This window comes from Plecotus auritus (genome assembly GCF_963455305.1).
Source record: "Plecotus auritus genome assembly, chromosome: X".
Classification (NCBI taxonomy): domain Eukaryota; kingdom Metazoa; phylum Chordata; class Mammalia; order Chiroptera; family Vespertilionidae; genus Plecotus; species Plecotus auritus.
Window position 1 is genome coordinate 132747353 of NC_137784.1, and position 18118 is coordinate 132765470.

Consider the following 18118-nt stretch of genomic DNA (forward strand, 5'->3'; position numbering starts at 1 on the left):
TCCTCTATGATGAGGGACTGGAGGACTGTGAGTGAGCATAGGGGCGTGGAGACAGGTGCTTAGCTGAGCTGTGTCCTGACCAGGAATCAAACCATGACCTCCTGGTTCATAGGTCGATGCTCAACCACTGAGCCATGCTGGCTGGGCATCAGCACCTAACTTTTATCTGATAACAGATGCAAATGTGTGTTCAATATATATATATACATATATATATATATATACACTGAGTGTCCAGATTATTATGATCTCTGAACGCATAATAATCTGGCCACTCAGTGTATATCCTATATAATAAAAGGCTAATATGCAAATTGTCCCCTCAACCAGGAGTTCGACCAGCAGACAGGCCGGCCAACCGCCCCTGTCCCCTCCCCCTGGCCAGGCTGGCCGGAACCCACCCATGCACGAATTCATGCACCAGGCCTCTAATATATATATACACTGAGTGGCCAGATTATTATGCATTCAGAGATCATCATAATCTGGCTACTCAGTGTATATTTGGACGGGTGTGGGAAAAGAACCCCAGTAACCTGCCCCCACCCAGAAACACTCACTGTTGCCCTCCTAGTGGGGCCTATGGAAGGCCTTGGGACAGCAGGGTGACATGTCGGAACCTGGAACTGTAGATTTAGGGGGATGTGAATGTGGAGACGGGAGATTGGGGGCTGTGGGGTAATATGGGGCCTGAATCGGAAGACTGGGGGCTGTGGGGGGACCCAGGGGAGAAGAGACGAGCTGCTATAGCAGGAGTACAGAGGGAAAGAGGAATTTCTTTCCCAGGCTACTGCTGCCCCCAGGCAGGCCGGTGGGAGGCTCTCCTCACAGGTGTGGATGTTTGGATTTCCAAACGAGCCACTGAGGTGGGCCAGTCACTTCCTTGCCACTTTTAGAATAGTCACTGGGAGGGAAAGAGTTGCCTGAGCACACTGGCCCTGCCTCCCCCTCCAATTGCCCCACCCATTTCTTTTTTTTAAAAATATTTTTACTGATTTCAGAGAGGAAGGGAGAAGGAGACAGAGAAACATCAATGATGAGAGAGAATCATTGATCGGCTGCCTCCTGCACACCCCACACTGGGGATGGAGCCTGCTACCCCGGGCATGTGCCCTGACCGGGAATCGAGCCGTGACCTCCTGGTTCATAGGTCGACACTCAACCATTGAGCCACGCTGGCTGGGCAACCCCCACCCTATTTCTTACCTTGCTGCCCCCCTACCTTCTAGAAGTCTTATTTTTTCTGGCTGCCTCCACTTCCTCTCCTCCCAATCTCTCCTGGCCCCTCCACTGAGACTTCTCTGCCTGGGCCCCCATTCCCCACCTCTTGGCCCCTAAGGGGTGGTTCCTGAGAGCTCCTCTCCCCTGGCCGCAGCAGCATCCTCTTCTGGGATCACTCCTTCACCTTTGAAGGGGCTTCCATAATGGATGGCATCAGCCTGAACCTGAGCCCCAGGTCTCCTTGGCACCTGCACTGGGTTGTTGGCTGGGCCCCTGCATTGACACAAACACGTTACCCCTAACCTGGTGCCCTGCAGTTGTCCCTGTCTCCGGTGACAGTGCCTCCTTTTTTTTTTGTTTTTGTTTTTGTTTTGTTATCCTCACCCCAGGATATTTTTCTATTGATTTTTAGAGAGAGTGGAAGGGAGGGGAGAGACAGAGAGAGAAACATTTTTTTAAAAAAAAAATATATTTTATTGATTTTTTACAGAGAGGAAGGAAGAGGGATAGATAGTCAGAAACATCGATGAGAGAGAAACATCGATCAGCTGCCTCTTGCACACCTCCTACTGGGGATGTGCCCGCAACCAAGGTACATGCCCTTGACCGGAATCGAACCTGGGACCTTTCAGTCCGCAGGCCGACGCTCTATCCATTGAGCCAAACCGGTTTTGGCGAGAGAGAAACATTGATGTGAGAGAGACACATCAATTGGTTGCCTCCTGCATGTTCCCTGACTGAGGCCGGGGATCGAGCCTGCAACTGAGGTACATGCCCGTAAGTGGAATCGAACCTTGGACCCTTCAGTCCAAGGACTGACGTTCTATCCACTGAGCCAAACTGGCTAGGGCAACCTCCCCCTTTCTCACACTGTGTTGGCTCTGCATTGACAGGATGTTCTGAACCATGACTCCTCCCCATGCTCCCACTGCCCGTCCTCTCCCCTCAGACTGCAGAGCTTCTAGTGTTCTCTGGCTCCCACCTGCCTTCCGCAGGGCTCCTGTGAGCATCCTCACTCCTGCTGGGGCCCCACCGTGACCTCCCCATTTCCCCATGCAGGGCCCGGGCAGCCAGTGAGCAGGCCCGGCAGCTGGAGAGCGAGCGGGAGGCGCTGCAGCAGCAGCACAGCGTGCAGGTGGACCAATTGCGCATGCAGAACCAGAGCATGGAGGCTGCTCTGCGCATGGAGCGCCAGGCTGCCTCGGAGGAGAAGTGAGTGGTGCCTGACATGAGAGGGATGGAGACGAGAGGGGTGTCGGTGGCTTTCTACCTGTGGGAGAGCCCTTCTAGGGACTGTCGATGGCTGAGGGCTGGATTCAGTTCCTTAACCATTGTCACACCCAAGTGATTCACACTTGAAATGACAACATTCTCCAGGTCATATTCAGACTCCACTGTTTGGCCACGTGTTTACAGCATCTGGTCCAGGATCCTTCATTCCTTTTGTTGGTGTACCTTTGACTAGTCCTGCCTTTCTGTTTTTCATGTAGTTGACTTTTTTTTTTTTTTTGTTAATCCTCACCTGAGGATATTTTCCCCTTTGATTCTTTTTTTAAAAATATATTTTATTGATTTCTTTACAGAGAGGAGGGGAGAGGGATAGAGAGTTAGAAACATTGATGAGAGAGAAATATTGATCAGCCACCTCCTGCACACCCCCTACTGGGTATGTGCCCAACAACCAAGGTACATGCAATTGACCAGAATCGAACCTGGGACCTTCAGTCCGCAGGCTGACGCTCTATCCACTGAGCCAAACCGGTTAGGGCTGCCATTAATTCTTTGTTTTTTAATTTCATTTATTTCTTAAACGTTTTTATTTTTAATATTTTTAAGGAGAGGGATAGAGAGATGGAAACATTGATGAGAGAGAAACATCATCAATTGGCTGACTCCTGCATGCCCCCCACAGGGGATTGAGCCCACAACCAGGAATCGAACTGGTGACCTCTTGGTTCCTGGGTCAATGCTCAATCGCTGAGCTACACCAGGCCAGGCTTCCTATTGATTCTTTTTCTTTAAATTTCTTTATTGATTAAGGTATTACATGTGTGTCCTTATTCCCCTATTACCCACCACCTCCCATTCATGGCCCCACCCCCCTGTTGTCTGTGTCCATTGATTAGGCTTATATGCATGCATATAAGTCCTTTGGTTGATCTCTCCTCCTTACCCCCACCCTCCCCTACTTTCCCTGAGGTTTGATGTTCTGATTGATGTTTCTCTGTCTCTGGATCTATTTTTGTTCATCAGTTTATGTTGTTCATTATATTCCACAAATGAGTGAGATCATGTGATATTTATCTTTCACTGCCTGGCTTATTTCACTTAGCATAATGCTCTCCTCCATCCATGTTGTTGCAAATGGTAAGAACTCCTTTTTTACTGCAGCGTAGTATTCCATTGTGTAGATGTACCACAGTTTTTTAATCCACTCATCTGCTGATGGACACTTAGGCTGTTTGCAAATCTTAGCTATGGTGAATTGTGCTGCTATGAACATAGGGTGCATGTATCCTTTCTGATTGGTGTTTCTAGTTTCTTGGGATATATTCCTAGAAGTGGGATCACTGGGTCAAATGGAAGTTCCATTTTTAGTTTTTTGAGGAAACTCCATACTGTTCTCCACAGTGACTGCACCAGTCTGCATTCACACCAGCAGTGCACGAGGGTTCCTTTTTCTCCGCATCCTCATCAGTGCTTGTCATTTGTTGATTTGTTGATAATAGCCATTCTGACAGGTGTGAGATGGTACCGCATTGTTGTTTTGATTTGCATCTCTCTGATGATTAGTGACTTTGAGCAGGTTTTTGTATGTCTCTTGACCTTCCTTTTGTCTTCTTTAGAAAAGTGTCTATTTAGATCAGTTGCCCATTTTCTGATTGGGTTGTTTATCTTCTTTTTGTAAAGCTGCATGAGTTCCCTGTAATGTTGGAGATTAAACCCTTATTGTTGATATCATTGGCAAATATGTTCTCCCATGCAGTGGGCTTTCTTGTTGTTTTATTGATGGTCTCCTTTGCTGTGCAAAAGCTTTTTATTTTGATGTAGTCCCATTTGTTTATTTTCTCTTTAGTTTCCATTGCCCTAGGAGCAGTATCAGTGAAGAAATTGCTTCGGCATATGTCAGAGATTTTTCTGCCTGTGGATTCCTCTAGTATTTTTATGGTTCCTCTAGTATTTGTATGGTGTAAGTTGGTGGTCTAGTTTCATTTTTTTGCATGTATCTGTCCAGTTTTCCCAACACCATTTATTTATTTATTTATTTATTTAAATATATTTTATTGATTTTTTACAGAGAGGAAGGAAGAAGGATAGAGAGTTAGAAACATCGATGAGAGAGAAACATCGATCAGCTGCCTCTTGCACACCTCCTACTGGGGATGTGCCCGCAACCAAGTTACGTGCCCTTGACTGGAATCGAACCTGGGACCTTTCAGTCCGCAGGCCGACGCTCTATCCACTGAGCCAAACCGGTTTTGGCCCAACACCATTTATTGAAGAGACTGTCTTGACTCCATTGTATGTTCATGCCTCCTTTGTCAAATATTAATTGAGCATAGTGATTTGGGTCGATTTCTGGGTTCTCTATTCTATTCCATTGATCTATATATCTGTTCTTGTGCCAGTACTATGCAGTTTTGAGAACAGTGGCTTTGTAATACAGCTTGAAATCTGGTATTGAGATCCCACCTACTTTGTTCTTCTTTCTCAGGATTGCTGTGGCTATTCGGGGTCTTTTTTTTATTCCAGAAGAATTTTTGGAGAGTTCTTCTAGATCTGTGAAATATGCCGTTGGTATTTTAATGGGGAGTGCATTGAATCTATAGATTGCTTTGGGTAGTATGGACATTTTAATGATGTTGATTCTCCCAATCCATGAACATGGTATGTTCTTCCATCTCTTTACGTCTTCCTCTATCTCTTTTTTCAGTGTCCTGTAGTTTTCCGCGTATAGGTATTTTACCTCCTTAGTTAAGTTTATTCCTAGGTATCTTAATTTTTTTGGTGCAATGGTAAATGGGATTGCTTTTTTAGTCTCTCTTTCTGTAAGTTCACTATTGGTGTATAGAAATGCCATAGATTTCTTAGCGTTAATTTTGTATCCTGCTACATTGCCGAATTCATTTATTAAGTCTATTAGTTTTTTGAAGGAGTCTTTGGGATTTTTTATGTACAATATCATGTCATCTGTGAATAAGGACAGTTTTACTTCTTCTTTTCCAATGTGGATGCCTTTCATTTCTTCTTCTTGTCTAATTGCAATGGCTAGTACTTCCAGTACTATGTCGAACAGGAGGGATGAGAGTGGGCATCCCTGTCTTGTTCCTGTTCTTAGGGGAAATGGTTTTAGTTTTTGCCCATTGAGTATGATGTTAGCTGTGGGTTTATCATATATAGCTTTTATTATGTTGAGGTATGATCCTTCTATTCCCACCTTGTTGAGAGTTTTTATCAAGAAAGGGTGTTGGATTTTGTCAAATGCTTTTTCTGCATCAATTGATATGACTATGTGATTTTTATCTCTCAATTTGTTTATGTGATGTATCACATTTATTGATTTGCGGATATTGTACCATCCTTGCATTCCTGGGATAAATCCTACTTGGTCATGGTGTATGATCTTTCTGATGTACTGTTGGATCCGATTTGCTAGAATTTTGTTGAGGATTTTGGCATCTATGTTCATGAGGGATATTCGCCTGTAATTCTCTTTCACTGTGTTGTCTTTATCTGGTTTTGGTATTAGGGTGATGCTGGCTTCATAGAATGAGCTTGGAAGTCTTCCTTCCTCTTGAACTTTTTGGAATAGTCTGAGGAGGATAGGTTTTAGTTCTTCCTTGAATGTTTGGTAAAACTCCCCTGTGAAGCTGTCTGGCCCCGGGCTTTTGTTTGCTGGAAGCTTTTTGATGACTGCTTCAATTTCTTCCATAGTTATTGGCCTATTGAGATGTTTAGATTCTTCCTGATTTAGTTTTGGAAAGTTATATTTTTCTAGGAATATGTCCATTTCCTCCAGGTTGTCCAGTTTGTTGAAATAGAGTTGTTCATAGTATTTTTTAACAATCCTTTATATTTTGGAGGGGTCTGTTATTTCACCTCTTTCATTTTTGATTTTGTTTATTTGGGTCCTCTCTCTTTGCTTCTTGGTGAGCCTGGCTAGAGGTTCATCAATCTTGTTTATCCTTTCAAAGAACCAGCTCTTGGTTTTGTTGATCTTTTGTATTGTTTTTTTTTTGTCTTTATGTCATTTATCTCTGCTCTGATCTTTATTATTTTCCTCCTTCTGCTTACAATGGGCTTTTCTTGTTGTGCTCTTTCTTAATCTTTGAGTTGTAGGGTTAGGTAATTTATTACCATTGTTTCTTGTTTTTTTGCAGTAGGTTTGTAGAGCTATGAACTTCCCTCTCAAGACTGCTTTCGCTGTGTCCCATAGATTTTGGATTGTTGTGTTTTCATTGTCCTTTGTTGCCATGATGTTTTTTTATTTCTTCTTTGATCTCTCTTGTAACCCAGTCATTGTTTAATAGCATGCTGTTTAGTCTCCATGTGTTTGATTTTTTTGGATTGTTTTTATTGTATTTGATTTCCAGTTTTATGCCACTGTGATCTGAGAAGATGCTTGATATGATTTATATGTTCTTGAATTTGAAGAGACTTTGCCTATGACCCAACATATGGTCTATCTTTGAAAATGACCCATGTGCACTTGAGAAGAATGTATATTCTGTGGCTTTGGGGTGAAATGTTTTGAAGATGTCAATTAATTCCATCTGGTCTAGTGAGTCATTTAGGATTGATGTTTCTTTGCTGATTTTTTTGTTTAGAGGATTTGTCCAATGGTGATAGTGGGGTATTAAAGTCTCCTACTATGATTCTATTGCTGTCAATCTCTCCTTTGATATCCTCCAGGAGTTTTTTTTTTATGTATTTGGGTGGTCCTGTATTGGGTGCGTATATGTTTACCAGAGTTATTTCTTCTTGTTGGATTGCTCCCTTTAGTATTATGAAGTGGCCTTCCTGATCTCTTGTTATGTCCTTCACTTTGAGACCTAATTTGTCAGATATAAGTATTGCTACCCCAGCTTTTTATTTCATTTCCGTTCTCCTGAAAAACCTTTTTCCATCCCTTCACCCTCAGTCTGTGTGCATCTTTTTTTCTGAGGTGGGTTTCCTGTAGACAGCAGATATATGGGTCATGTTTTCTTATCCACTCAGTTACCCTATGTATTTTTATTGGGGCATTTAATCCATTTACATTTAAAGTTATTATTGATAGGTACTTATTTGTCGCCATTTTTATTCTTTACCCCTGTGTTCCTTCTTCGCTCCTATTTCTTTCTTTCTTTCTTTCTTTTTTTTTTTTTTTTTACAGCAGACCATTTAGCATTTCTTGCATTGCTGGTTTGGTGGTAATAAATTCCCTTAGTCCTTTTTTTGTCTGTGAAGCTCCTGATTTCACCCTCAATTTTGATTGATAGCCTTGCTGGGTACAGTATTCTTGGATTCAGACCCTTCCTCTGCATGACTTTGTATATTTTATTCCATTCCCTTCTGGCCTGATGAGTTTCTGTTGAGAAATCAGTTGCTAATCTGATGGGGGTTCCTTTGTAGGTAGCTTTCTGTCTCTCTCTGGCCGCTTTTAAGATTCTTACTTTGTCGTTGGTGTTTGCCAATTTAATTATAATGTGCCTTGGTGTCACTCTTTTGGGGTTCATTTTGCTTGGGACTCTGAGCTTCTTGGATTTGTGTGGGTTTTTTCTTTTCTATATCAGGGAAGTTTTCTGTCATTATTTCTTCAAACAGGTTTTCTATTCCTTGCTCAGTTTCCTCTCCTTCTGGCACCCCTATTATGCGGATGTTGTTTTGTTTTGTGTTGTCCCAAAGTTCCCTATAGCTCTCCTCTTGCTTTTTAATTTTTTTTTCCTAGAAGCTGCTCTACTTGGGTATTTTTTCCCATCTTGTCTTCTAGCTCACTGATGTGGTCCTCTGCTTCTTCTAGTCTACTCTTGATGGTTTCTATTGAGTTCTTTACAGCAGCGATGTCATTTTTCACTTCTTCTTGGTTCTTCTTCATTTCCTCTTGGTTCTTACTCATATTGTTGAATTTGTCTTCCATTCTTTTCAGCCACCTCATGACCATTTCTCTGAATTCTTTCTCTAACAGGTTGCTTGCCTCCATTTCGTTTACTTCCTTTTCTGGTGATGCCTGCTTTTCTTTCATATGCGGGCTGTTTCATTGTCTCCCCATGGTCTCTCTTCTCTGGGTGTCTGGTTATGTAGTTCTCTCTCTCCTTATCCCTGGCAGAATCTGACCTTTCTGTGGGAGTGTAGAGCTCCTCTGAATCCGCTTGTTTTCGCCAATTGGGGATCGGTGCTCTGGGGTTCACAGCTGTTCGGTGGGTGCCGCAGTTGTAGATTTTCAGGCTTCTGATAACATCCAGTTTCCCTTTCAAGATGGCGCGGTCTCCGCGTCCGAGCTGGTGGCTCCGGGAGGGAACCCAGCAGCAGTGGGGGCTGCCCAGTTAGGGGAGCCCTGTCCAGCACTCCCCCACCTTCTCCTAGAGTATAGCTGTCCCTTAACTTACCAACAGACACTCCCCGTGCGACCCTCAGCTGTTCTTTCTGTCTGCTCCGGGACAAGGCTTGGGACACATCTGTCTATTCTGCTGCCAATCCCCCCCATTGATTCTTTAGAGAGAATGGAAGGGAGGGGGAAAGACAGAAACATCGATGTGAGAGAGACACATCGATTGGTTGCCTCCCACATGTGCCCCAACCAGGGTCAGGGATCAAGCCTGCAACCGAGGTACATGCTTTTGACCAGAATCAAACCCAGGACCCTTCAGTCCACAGGCTGACACTCTATCCACTGAGCCTTACTGGCTAGGGTGTGAAGTTGACTTTTTTAAAGAGTGCAAACAGTTCCATTTTATTATAAACATTTCTTTTCATACTTCAAAATATGCTAGTTATGAGGAAAATAATATTAACTATTTAGCCAAGCATGCTTTGGAATTGATGGCCTCTAAGGTACGTATGTCCCCTGGGAGCCCAATTCTGGTTTGTGGGAGGAAGAAAGAGGGTGGAGTTGGAGGCAGGAAAAGCTGTGGCTGGTCCAGGACAAGGTGGTTTCTCCAGTGAAAGCTCCTTTTTCTTAGGAGGAAGCTGGCGCAGCTCCAGGCAGCCTATCACCAGCTCTTCCAAGATTATGACAACCGCATGAAGAGCAGTCTGGTGAGCAATGAGCGAAACGGAGTGAGTATGGCGGGCACACCCCAGGAACTGTCTAGGACTGAGCTGGCCCGGCTCCTCCCCTATGGGGCTTGCTCTCCCAAATGCGAGGGAGGGATACTCGACTTATCTTAGAGTTTTGTCAAGGCTGCAATGTGATGGCTCAGGGTAGACTACAGGGAGATGGGGACACTTGGGCTGTGCTGCTTACTGCCTATGGTGACCTGGGTTGGGTCTCCACCCCCTCCCTGGGCTGGGTCCTCTTGCTAGCCGTCACCAGTTTGGCTCCTGGCTCAGATTTCTCTGGGAATGATTCCATCTCAGTGTTGAAGTCAGTGGGGAGCCCTTTTCTAATTTGTCCTTATTAGACCTCTACTGAGTTCAGTTTTTGTTTTTTTAAGTATATTTTTATTGATTTCAGAGAGGATGGGAGAGGGAGGGAGAGAGAAACATCAATGATGAGAGAGAATCATCGATTGGCTGCCTCCTGCACACCCAACACTGGGATTGAGCTCAGAACCCCGGGCATGTGCCCTGACCAGGAATCGAACCATGACCTCCGGGTTCATAGGTCGACACTCAACCACTGGGCCACGCTGGCTGGGCTGGGTACAGTTTTTAGTGATCACAATTTAAGAAGGAGCTGGTCAAACACGAATATATGCAGAAGAGACTTATAAGGGTAAAGCCTGAAACCGGTTACACTGGAAGAGTTTAGTTGTCAAATTGCGGCCCTTTGATCTCCAGAGGGATGACTGGTGGTGTGTGTGCATGCATGTGTCCTTGTGTCTGTGCATCTGTGCATGTGTCTGTCTGTATGTGTGTCTGTGTATGTTTGTTTGTGTGCTCGTGTATTTGTGCTATGACTGAGTGCATCTGTGTACGTGTGTGTCTGAGTGCGAGTGTCTGTGTGTGAGTGTGTGTGTATGTGGGTGTCTGGGAGGGACCAGCAGACCTTTGACTAGGTGGCAGAATGGAAGGATCGATGCGTTTTGGTTTAGCGGGCGTGTGGTGGAGTGTTAGTTTGTGAGACCAGCTCAGCGTGGAGCGGGCGGCCTCAGGAGGGAGTGTGGCTCTTGGCCTTTGATGGGTTGGAGGAGGGCTGTCCAGCTGGGATTCTAGGAAGGGAGTGTTGGCCTGGGTGGGAACTTGTGCTAGATGACCTCAGAGGTCCTCTTCAGCCTCCACCTTCCTGTGCCCTGCACACACTGACATCTTGTGGCTGGCAGGCCACCTGGGTCTGATCTTTTGTTCCTCTTGGTTCTTCTTACCTGAAGTAGCAGCTGGCCTGGGGGTGGCACGACCCCAGGCCTGGGCCAGCTCGGGCTTCATCAGCTCCCCTCGCCCATCCCCAGGGAATGCAGCTGGAAGATCTCAAGCAGCAGCTCCAGCAGGCCGAGGAGGCCCTAGTGGCTAAGCAGGAATTGATCGATAAGCTGAAGGAAGAGGCCGAGCAGCACAAGATTGTGATGGAGACCGTTCCTGTGCTCAAGGCCCAGGTGAGGGTCTGTGGTCTACATGCCGGTGAGCAGGCCAGGCCTGCTGGCACTGGCACTTGGCATGTCTCTGGTGTCATTTTGCAGTGGCTTCTCAGAAGCTCTTCGAGCCCCTTGACCTCGTGACTATTCCTTGGCCTCTCAGTGCACCTGGGGACTCTCTCTATGCCATGGGCCGTGGGAGGGTGGAAGCGGGCTCTACCTTGGCCCCTAGTGCCCGGCACAGTGTCCAGTGAGTGGCTGACGGATGGGGGGCACGTTCCTCTCTCTTGGCGTTGCCAGGCGGATATCTACGAGGCTGATTTCCAGGCTGAGAGGCAGGCCCGGGAGAAGCTGGCCGAGAAGAAGGAGCTGCTGCAGGAGCAGCTGGAGCAGCTGCAGCGGGAGTACAGCAGGTTGAAGGCCAGCTGTCAGGAGTCGGCCAGGTAGGTCTTGGAGCACGTGGCCCACACAGAGCAGAGCGGGATGGGTGCTGTGGGGGCTCCAGCAGTGAGTGCAAGAGACCGAGGGCTTCTGGCCCTCCGTCTCTCCTCCTGCCGCCCTGTCCTTCCATCAGCTTTGCACCCCGCTCGGAGCTTGGCTTGCACGTATTGATTGCATAGTTTCTCTTCTCAAAGGATTGAAGATATGAGGAAGCGGCATGTAGAGGTCTCCCAGCCCCCTGCCCAAGGTGAGAGCTGCAGGAGGAGGGGCTGGGGAGGGCAGGGTGCTGGCAGCCTGGGGAGCCTGGGTGGTGGGAGCTCGAATGGGCTGCTTCTCATGGGTACACTCCCCACCCCATCCCTAGGGATGCTAAAGGGAAGGTGCTAATGGCAGTGACCTTGGTAATTGGATCCGATGGTCCGATCAGGTCTCAGTACTTTCTGTCCCCTCCCCCCCCTGCAGTTTGTGCTGTAACCGGGTGCCTGTTCTCCTTCTGCAGCTCACCAGTCCTTTCACCCCGCCTTGTTCAGCCAGAGGAGAAGCCCCCCCGAGGAGCCACCTGACTTCTGTTGCCCCAAGTGCCAGTATCAGGCTCCTGACATGGACACCCTGCAGATCCACGTCATGGAGTGCATTCAGTAGAGCCGCCTGCCAGTGACCAGCCCAGGACAGTGCAATCTCCGCTTTCTTCTCCCGCCTGCCTCGTTCCAGGGGAGGTGTCGAAGAGCAGGCTGCTTCTTTGAGCGCCCTGAGCTAGCTGCAGGGACTTCCGCTTCAGCTTCCCCAGCTGCTGGTTTGCCTCTTTCAGGGCCCACGGAGCCTCAGCCTGATGCTGTGCTCTTTTTGTCCGTTCTGTCTGCTTGAACCACTTGCCTCTTGGGCTCCCTCTTCCACCTCCACTGGGGAAGTCAGGAATCAAGGCCAAGGCTCTCAGAAGGACTGCTTCCCAGCCTGAGATGGGAGGGAGCCCTTCCTTCTGGCCCAGCTCCAGCGCATGCACTGCCGGCACAGTCCTGGGATGTGTGCTCTTCCGCTGGGAGGCTGCACCACGGCATTTGCCTTGTTGCCAGTCTTTTTATTGTCATAAATAATGTCACAGTGAAAATGCATTGGGTCAACCTTGTGTGTCTTTGGGTCAGATTCTTAGAAGCGGCCACACTGAGCATCTGCAAATGGGGTAGATGGTGCCGGTGCCCCCCAGTGTGGTTTCCTGCTCTCTCCTCATTCCTCATAGCCTTGCCCTGGTGAGGGGTGTCAACCTGTGGGCTTTTGCCATCATGTAGTTGCCATTAAGAGTGAGCTTGAGCATCTTTCAGAGCTTCGGGGTCCTTTCCAATTCTGGCGTGAATGGCTTGTTTGTATCGGTTGACCAGTTTGCTCTTGAGCTGTTAGTCTCTTGTTCCTTGCTTTGTAGGAGCCCTTGGGTCATTAGTGGGGTCACCTCTTCCATGTGGTGGAAGTTGCAGTGATCTTTTTCCCACCATGACTCGGTACTAGCGTGGTTTGGACTTGAAGTTTGTTATCACTGTGTAGTCACATTTACCCACCCTTCCTCCACTGCTTTGGGTTTGGAGTTGTGGCCACCTCATGGTCTGACAGGGTGGAGGGGGGATGCTTCTCACAAGTACACTTTTTAAAAATATATATATTTTTTTATTGATTTCAGAGAGGAAGGGAGAAGGAGAGAGAGAAACATCAATGATGAGAGGGAATCATTGATTGGCTGCCTCATGCACATCCCTGATCAGGGATTGAGCCCACAACCTGGGTATATGCCCTGACCGGGAATCGAACTGTGACCTCTTGGTTCATAGGTCGACGTTCAGTCACTGAGCCATGTTGGCCAGGCAACCACTGCTCTTTTGAACCTTCCCTTTTGCCTGCTTCCTTCTGTAGGGCCAACTGTACATTCTACACCAGAGATTTTGAACCAGGCTGTTTGCCCAGAAGAGGGATTCTTCTTTCTTCTTTCTGGCTTTGCTCTGGTTGGGTTTCCGGAACAAGTGGTGGGATTCTTCCGGTGAGGGAAGCAGCTTGCCTGCCTTAGTAGCTGTGGCCCCTTGATTCTCATGAGCCTGGCTTTGGGAAGCAGCTAGATAGCTAGAAGCACATCCTGCCAGAACCTATGTTGTTCCTTGTTGCTCACACACCTGCTGCTCGATGTTTAAGAGAAATCCAGATGGCCAGTTAGCACAACAGGAAAGCGTTTCTCTTTCACCAGTCACTAAAACAACACAGACTCCAACTGAACAAAAAGTAATTTCAAAAGAGCAACAAATGATGTCTGGTGCCCTGCTGGCGAGGTGCAGGGGATAGGCCCGTGGTGCCACTCATGTGGACTGCTTTGGCAGAATGGACATTCTCAGCCTGTTTAACTGTAAGAGATAGTCAGGTACTGTGACTTTGGCATTGTAGACATGCTCACTGTACCATCATTTAAAAATATAAAAAAAATATTTTTATGGATTTCAGAGAGAAAGGGAGAGGGGGAGAGAGAGAAACATCAACGATGAGAGAGAATCATTGATCGGCTGCCTCCTGCACGCCCCACACTGAGGATTGAGCCCTCAACCTGACTGGGAATCAAACCTTGACCTCCTGGTTCATAGGTTGACGCTCAACCACTGAGCCACGCTGGTCAGGCTGCATCATCATTTGTAGCTGCCAAAAGTTGTGGTGAAAGAGGAGGCTTCCCTCTGGACCACATGGGCCCACACAGCGAGGGTTGTGAACATCTTGCAGTGTGGAACACGTTCTTTAGAGGTTGGTGTGAAAAAGCCAGTAGATAAAATTATGTATAAGGTGTGACCCCAATAAAAAAGTAAAAGCTGCAGATGCACACCCTGCTACCATTTGGGTGGGAAAATGGTATTGTCATTGTCTTTTGAACAAGAACAAGGCCCTTTCTCTTTAAGGATACAAACTGCAGTATTTGTGCATGAAATTAATATATGATGCTTTGTTAAGTGAGCTGTGAGAACATTCATAATTTTTCTATATAAATGTTTGCATAACATTAGGAATAGCTGCTCTTTGAATGCTTGGTAAAACTGCTTGGATCTAATGGATTTTATATGGGTGAGGGTAGATTTTAAACCACTGATTCAATTTTCTTGAAACTGAATTTAGTTGTACTCAGGTGTTTTGTTTCTTGAGTAAGTTATATTTTCTTAGCACAGTGTTCAGTTAATCACTTCAAATTTACTGCAATAAATTTATCCTATCATTTAAAAATCTCTGCTATACTGTATTATATACTTTTTACTCCTAACATTTCTATTCATAATGTGTAACTTTTAAAAAATCAATCTTTCCAGATGTTTGCCTAGTTTATTTCTCTTTTCAAAGATGTCTGGGGAATCCTTTAAAAAATGTTTCCAGCCCTGGACAGTGTTGCTCAGTGGGTTGGAGCATTGTCCCGTGCATAGAAAGGTCGATTCCTGGTCAGGGCACACACCTGGGTTTCAGGTTCGATCCCCAGTCAGGGTGTGTACGGGAGACAACTGATCAATGTTTCTCTCTTGCATGGATGTTATTTCTCTCTCCCTCTCCCTCCCACACCTTTTTGTGCTTTTTAAAGAATACATATTTTTATTGCTTTCAGAGAGAAAAGGAGAGGAAGAGAGAGATAGAAACATCAATGAGGAGAATCATTGATCGGCTGCCTCCTGCACACCCTACATTGGGGATCAAGCCCGCAACCCTGACCAGGAATCGAACCATGACCTGGTTCATAGGTCAATGCTCACCCACTGAGCCATGCTGGCTGGGCACCTTTTTGTGTTTTTAAAGTTTCTCTATCCCAAAACAGGAGGCAGTAGGCTATATAATAATCCACAAATGTATATTCCATAGCTATTTTAACCAGTCCCCTGTGTATAGGCCTTTATGCTGTTCTCATTTTTCAGTATTATAAACAGTGCTGAAATAAATATCCTGGTACATTTGTTTTTGTGCAATAGATATTTAGAAGGGGAATTGTTGGGTTGAAGTATAACCCCTTTTAAAAGTATTTGGTACATGGAATACTACGCAGCTGTAAAAAGAAGAATCTTTTACCCTTTGAGACAGCATGGAGGGACCTGGAGAGTATCATGCTAAGTGATATAAGCCAGTCAGAGAAAGACAAGTATCACATGACCTCACTCATATGTGGAATCTAATTAATAAAATAAACTGATGAACAGAGTAGATCCAGAGACATGGAAGCATGGAACAGAGTAAAGAATGTTAGAGGAAAGGCAGGGAAGGGTGGGAAGAGATCAACTAAAGAACTTGTGTGCATATATGCATAGCCCATGGACACAGACAGTAGGGTGGTGAAGGCCTGGGGTGGGACAGGCTGGAGGGGGTTAGTGGGGAAAAAGAGGGGACATATGTAATACCTCCAACAATATTCAAAACCAAAACAAAACAAAAAGGTATTTGATACATATCATCAAATTGCCTCCCGAAAACCAAGATGGCGGCATAGGTAAACACCTAAACTGCTGCCTCGCACAACAATTTCAAAACTACAACTAAAAGACAGAACGGACACCATCCAGAACCGCAGGAAAGCTGACTGAGTGAAAATTCTACAACTAGAAGGAAGGAGAAAAGCTCACAGAGAATTGGAGGTACGGCAAAGGGTCTTGGTGCGCGCAGAGAGGAAGGGCGGCGGAGTGCCTGGCTGGCTTTCTCTGGCGGAAGGGGGAAGGGAGCCCCCGACCGCATTGAACCCCAGTTCTGACTGCACTGAACACCTATTCCGGGCAAGCCCCTGGGGACCCACGCTCTTGTGGGGGGAGTCTGGACTCTCGGGCGGAGACTCGGGAGCCGGGGAAGGCGGAAGACTGAAAGTCCGCTCGCGCCAGTGCGCACAAAGGCTGCGGGAGGCTGCCACAGGCTTTCCCTAGCGGAAGGGAGTGAGAGGATCCTGACGGCACAAAACCCCAGTTCTGACTGAAGTGAGCCCCAGTTCTGACTGCAGTGAACCCCAGTTCCAGGCGAGCCCCCGGAGACCCACGCTCTTGTGGGGGGAGTCTGGACTCTCGGGCGGAGACTCGGGAGCCGGGGAAGGCGGAAGACTGAAAGTCCGCTCGCGCCAGTGCGCACAAAGGCTGCGGGAGGCTGCCACAGGCTTTCCCTAGCGGAAGGGAGTGAGAGGCTCCTGACGGCACTGAACACCAGTTCTGACTGAAGTGAGCCCCAGTTCTGACTGCAGTGAACCCCAGTTCCAGGCGAGCCCCCGGAGACCCACGCTCTTGTGGGGGGAGTCTGGACTCTCGGGCGGAGAATCGGGAGCCGGGAAGGCAGAGGACTGAAGGCACACACGTGCTAGCAAGGGCAAGGCTGATGGGAAGCCAAGACTGAGACTCCACCCCATCCAAGCTGAGCACAGAGGCTATTGCAATTTGGCAAGTCTAATCCTATAAGGCTGTCTCCAGCACCGAACTTCTCCCAGCATAGACACAGCTGATCCTTACAGCCAACTGGCCTGGAGGTCAATTCTTCCCAGTGATACCAACAACAATAAAGACTTAATTACAACAAGGCTGTACACACAGTCCACAAAGGTGTGCACCAAGAGTGTCCACCTCAGGTTAACTGGGGAGGCAGACCCACTGGGCCAAATTGGAAACCTAGCACACAAATCTAACAACTCAGGGAAGCAGTGAAAATGCGGCGTCTAAGAATCAGATCACAAACGAAAGAAATGGAGGAAAACAAACGACTGGATATAGAATTCAAAACCACGGTTATAAGGCTTTTTAAGAATATCCTAGAAAAGGCCGATAAATATAACGAGACCCTCGAAGAGATGAAAAAGGACCAACTAGAAATTAAACATACACTGACTGAAATAAAAAATATTATACAGAGACCCAAAAACAGACAAGGGGAACACAAAAATCAAGTCAAAGAATTGAAATACAAAGAAGCAAAAAACACTCAACCGAAAAAGCAAAAAGCAAAAAAAAAAATCCAAAAAGTTGAAGATAATGTAAGAAGACTCTGGGACAACTTCAAGCGTACCAACATCAGAATTATGGGGGTGCCAGAAGAAGAGAGAGAGCAAAATACTGAAAACCTATTTGAAGAAATAATGACCGAAAACTTCCCCCACCTGGTGAAAGAAATAGACTTACAAGTCCAGGAAGCCCACAGAACCCCAAACAAAAGGAATCCAAAGAGGACTACACCAAGACACATCATAATTAAAATGCCAAGAGCAAAAGACAAAGAGAGAATATTAAAAGCAGCAAGAGAAAAACAGTTAGTTACCTACAAGGGAGCACCCATACGACTGTCAGCTGACTTTTCAACAGAAACTATGCAGGCCAGACGGGAGTGGCAAGAAATTTTCAATGTGATGAATAGCAAGAACCTACAACCAAGATTACTCTACCCAGCAAAGCTATCATTCAGAATTGAAGGGCAGATAAAGAGTTTCACAGACAAGAAAAAGCTAAAGGAGTTCATCACCACCAAACCAGTATTATATGAAATGCTGAAAGGCATTCTTAAAGAAGAGGAAGAAGAAAAAAGGAAAGATAAAAATTATGAACAACAAATACATATCTATCAACAAGTGAACCTAAAAATCAAGTGAATTAAAAACCTGAGGAACAGAATAATATGGTGAATACAATAGAATCAGGGGCATAGAAAGGGAGTGGACTGATAATTCTCAGGGGGAAAGGGGTATGGGGGGGTTCATAAAGAGACTGGACAAAAATCATACACCTATGGATGAGGAC

The 18118-nt window shown here is 46.3% G+C and overlaps 1 protein-coding gene across 4 annotated transcripts in view; it reads left to right on the top strand.

Moving 5' to 3' along the window:
• The window catches only part of IKBKG (inhibitor of nuclear factor kappa B kinase regulatory subunit gamma), a 20567-nt gene extending 5958 nt beyond the window's left edge, over positions 1-14609 (top strand). For 2 of the 4 annotated variants that reach the window (XM_080653372.1, XM_080653369.1), the window contains exons 5-10: positions 2281-2433; positions 9384-9480; positions 10812-10955; positions 11235-11377; positions 11570-11622; positions 11875-14609. In XM_080653372.1, coding sequence (XP_080509498.1) covers positions 2281-2433; positions 9384-9480; positions 10812-10955; positions 11235-11377; positions 11570-11622; positions 11875-12017 — 733 coding nt within the window. In that variant the 3' untranslated portion in view covers positions 12018-14609. The remainder of the gene's footprint in view (positions 1-2280; positions 2434-9383; positions 9481-10811; positions 10956-11234; positions 11378-11569; positions 11623-11874) is intronic. The other 2 variants (XM_080653370.1, XM_080653371.1) reach the window with 1 other exon arrangement.
• Positions 14610-18118: the final 3509 nt, after the last annotated feature.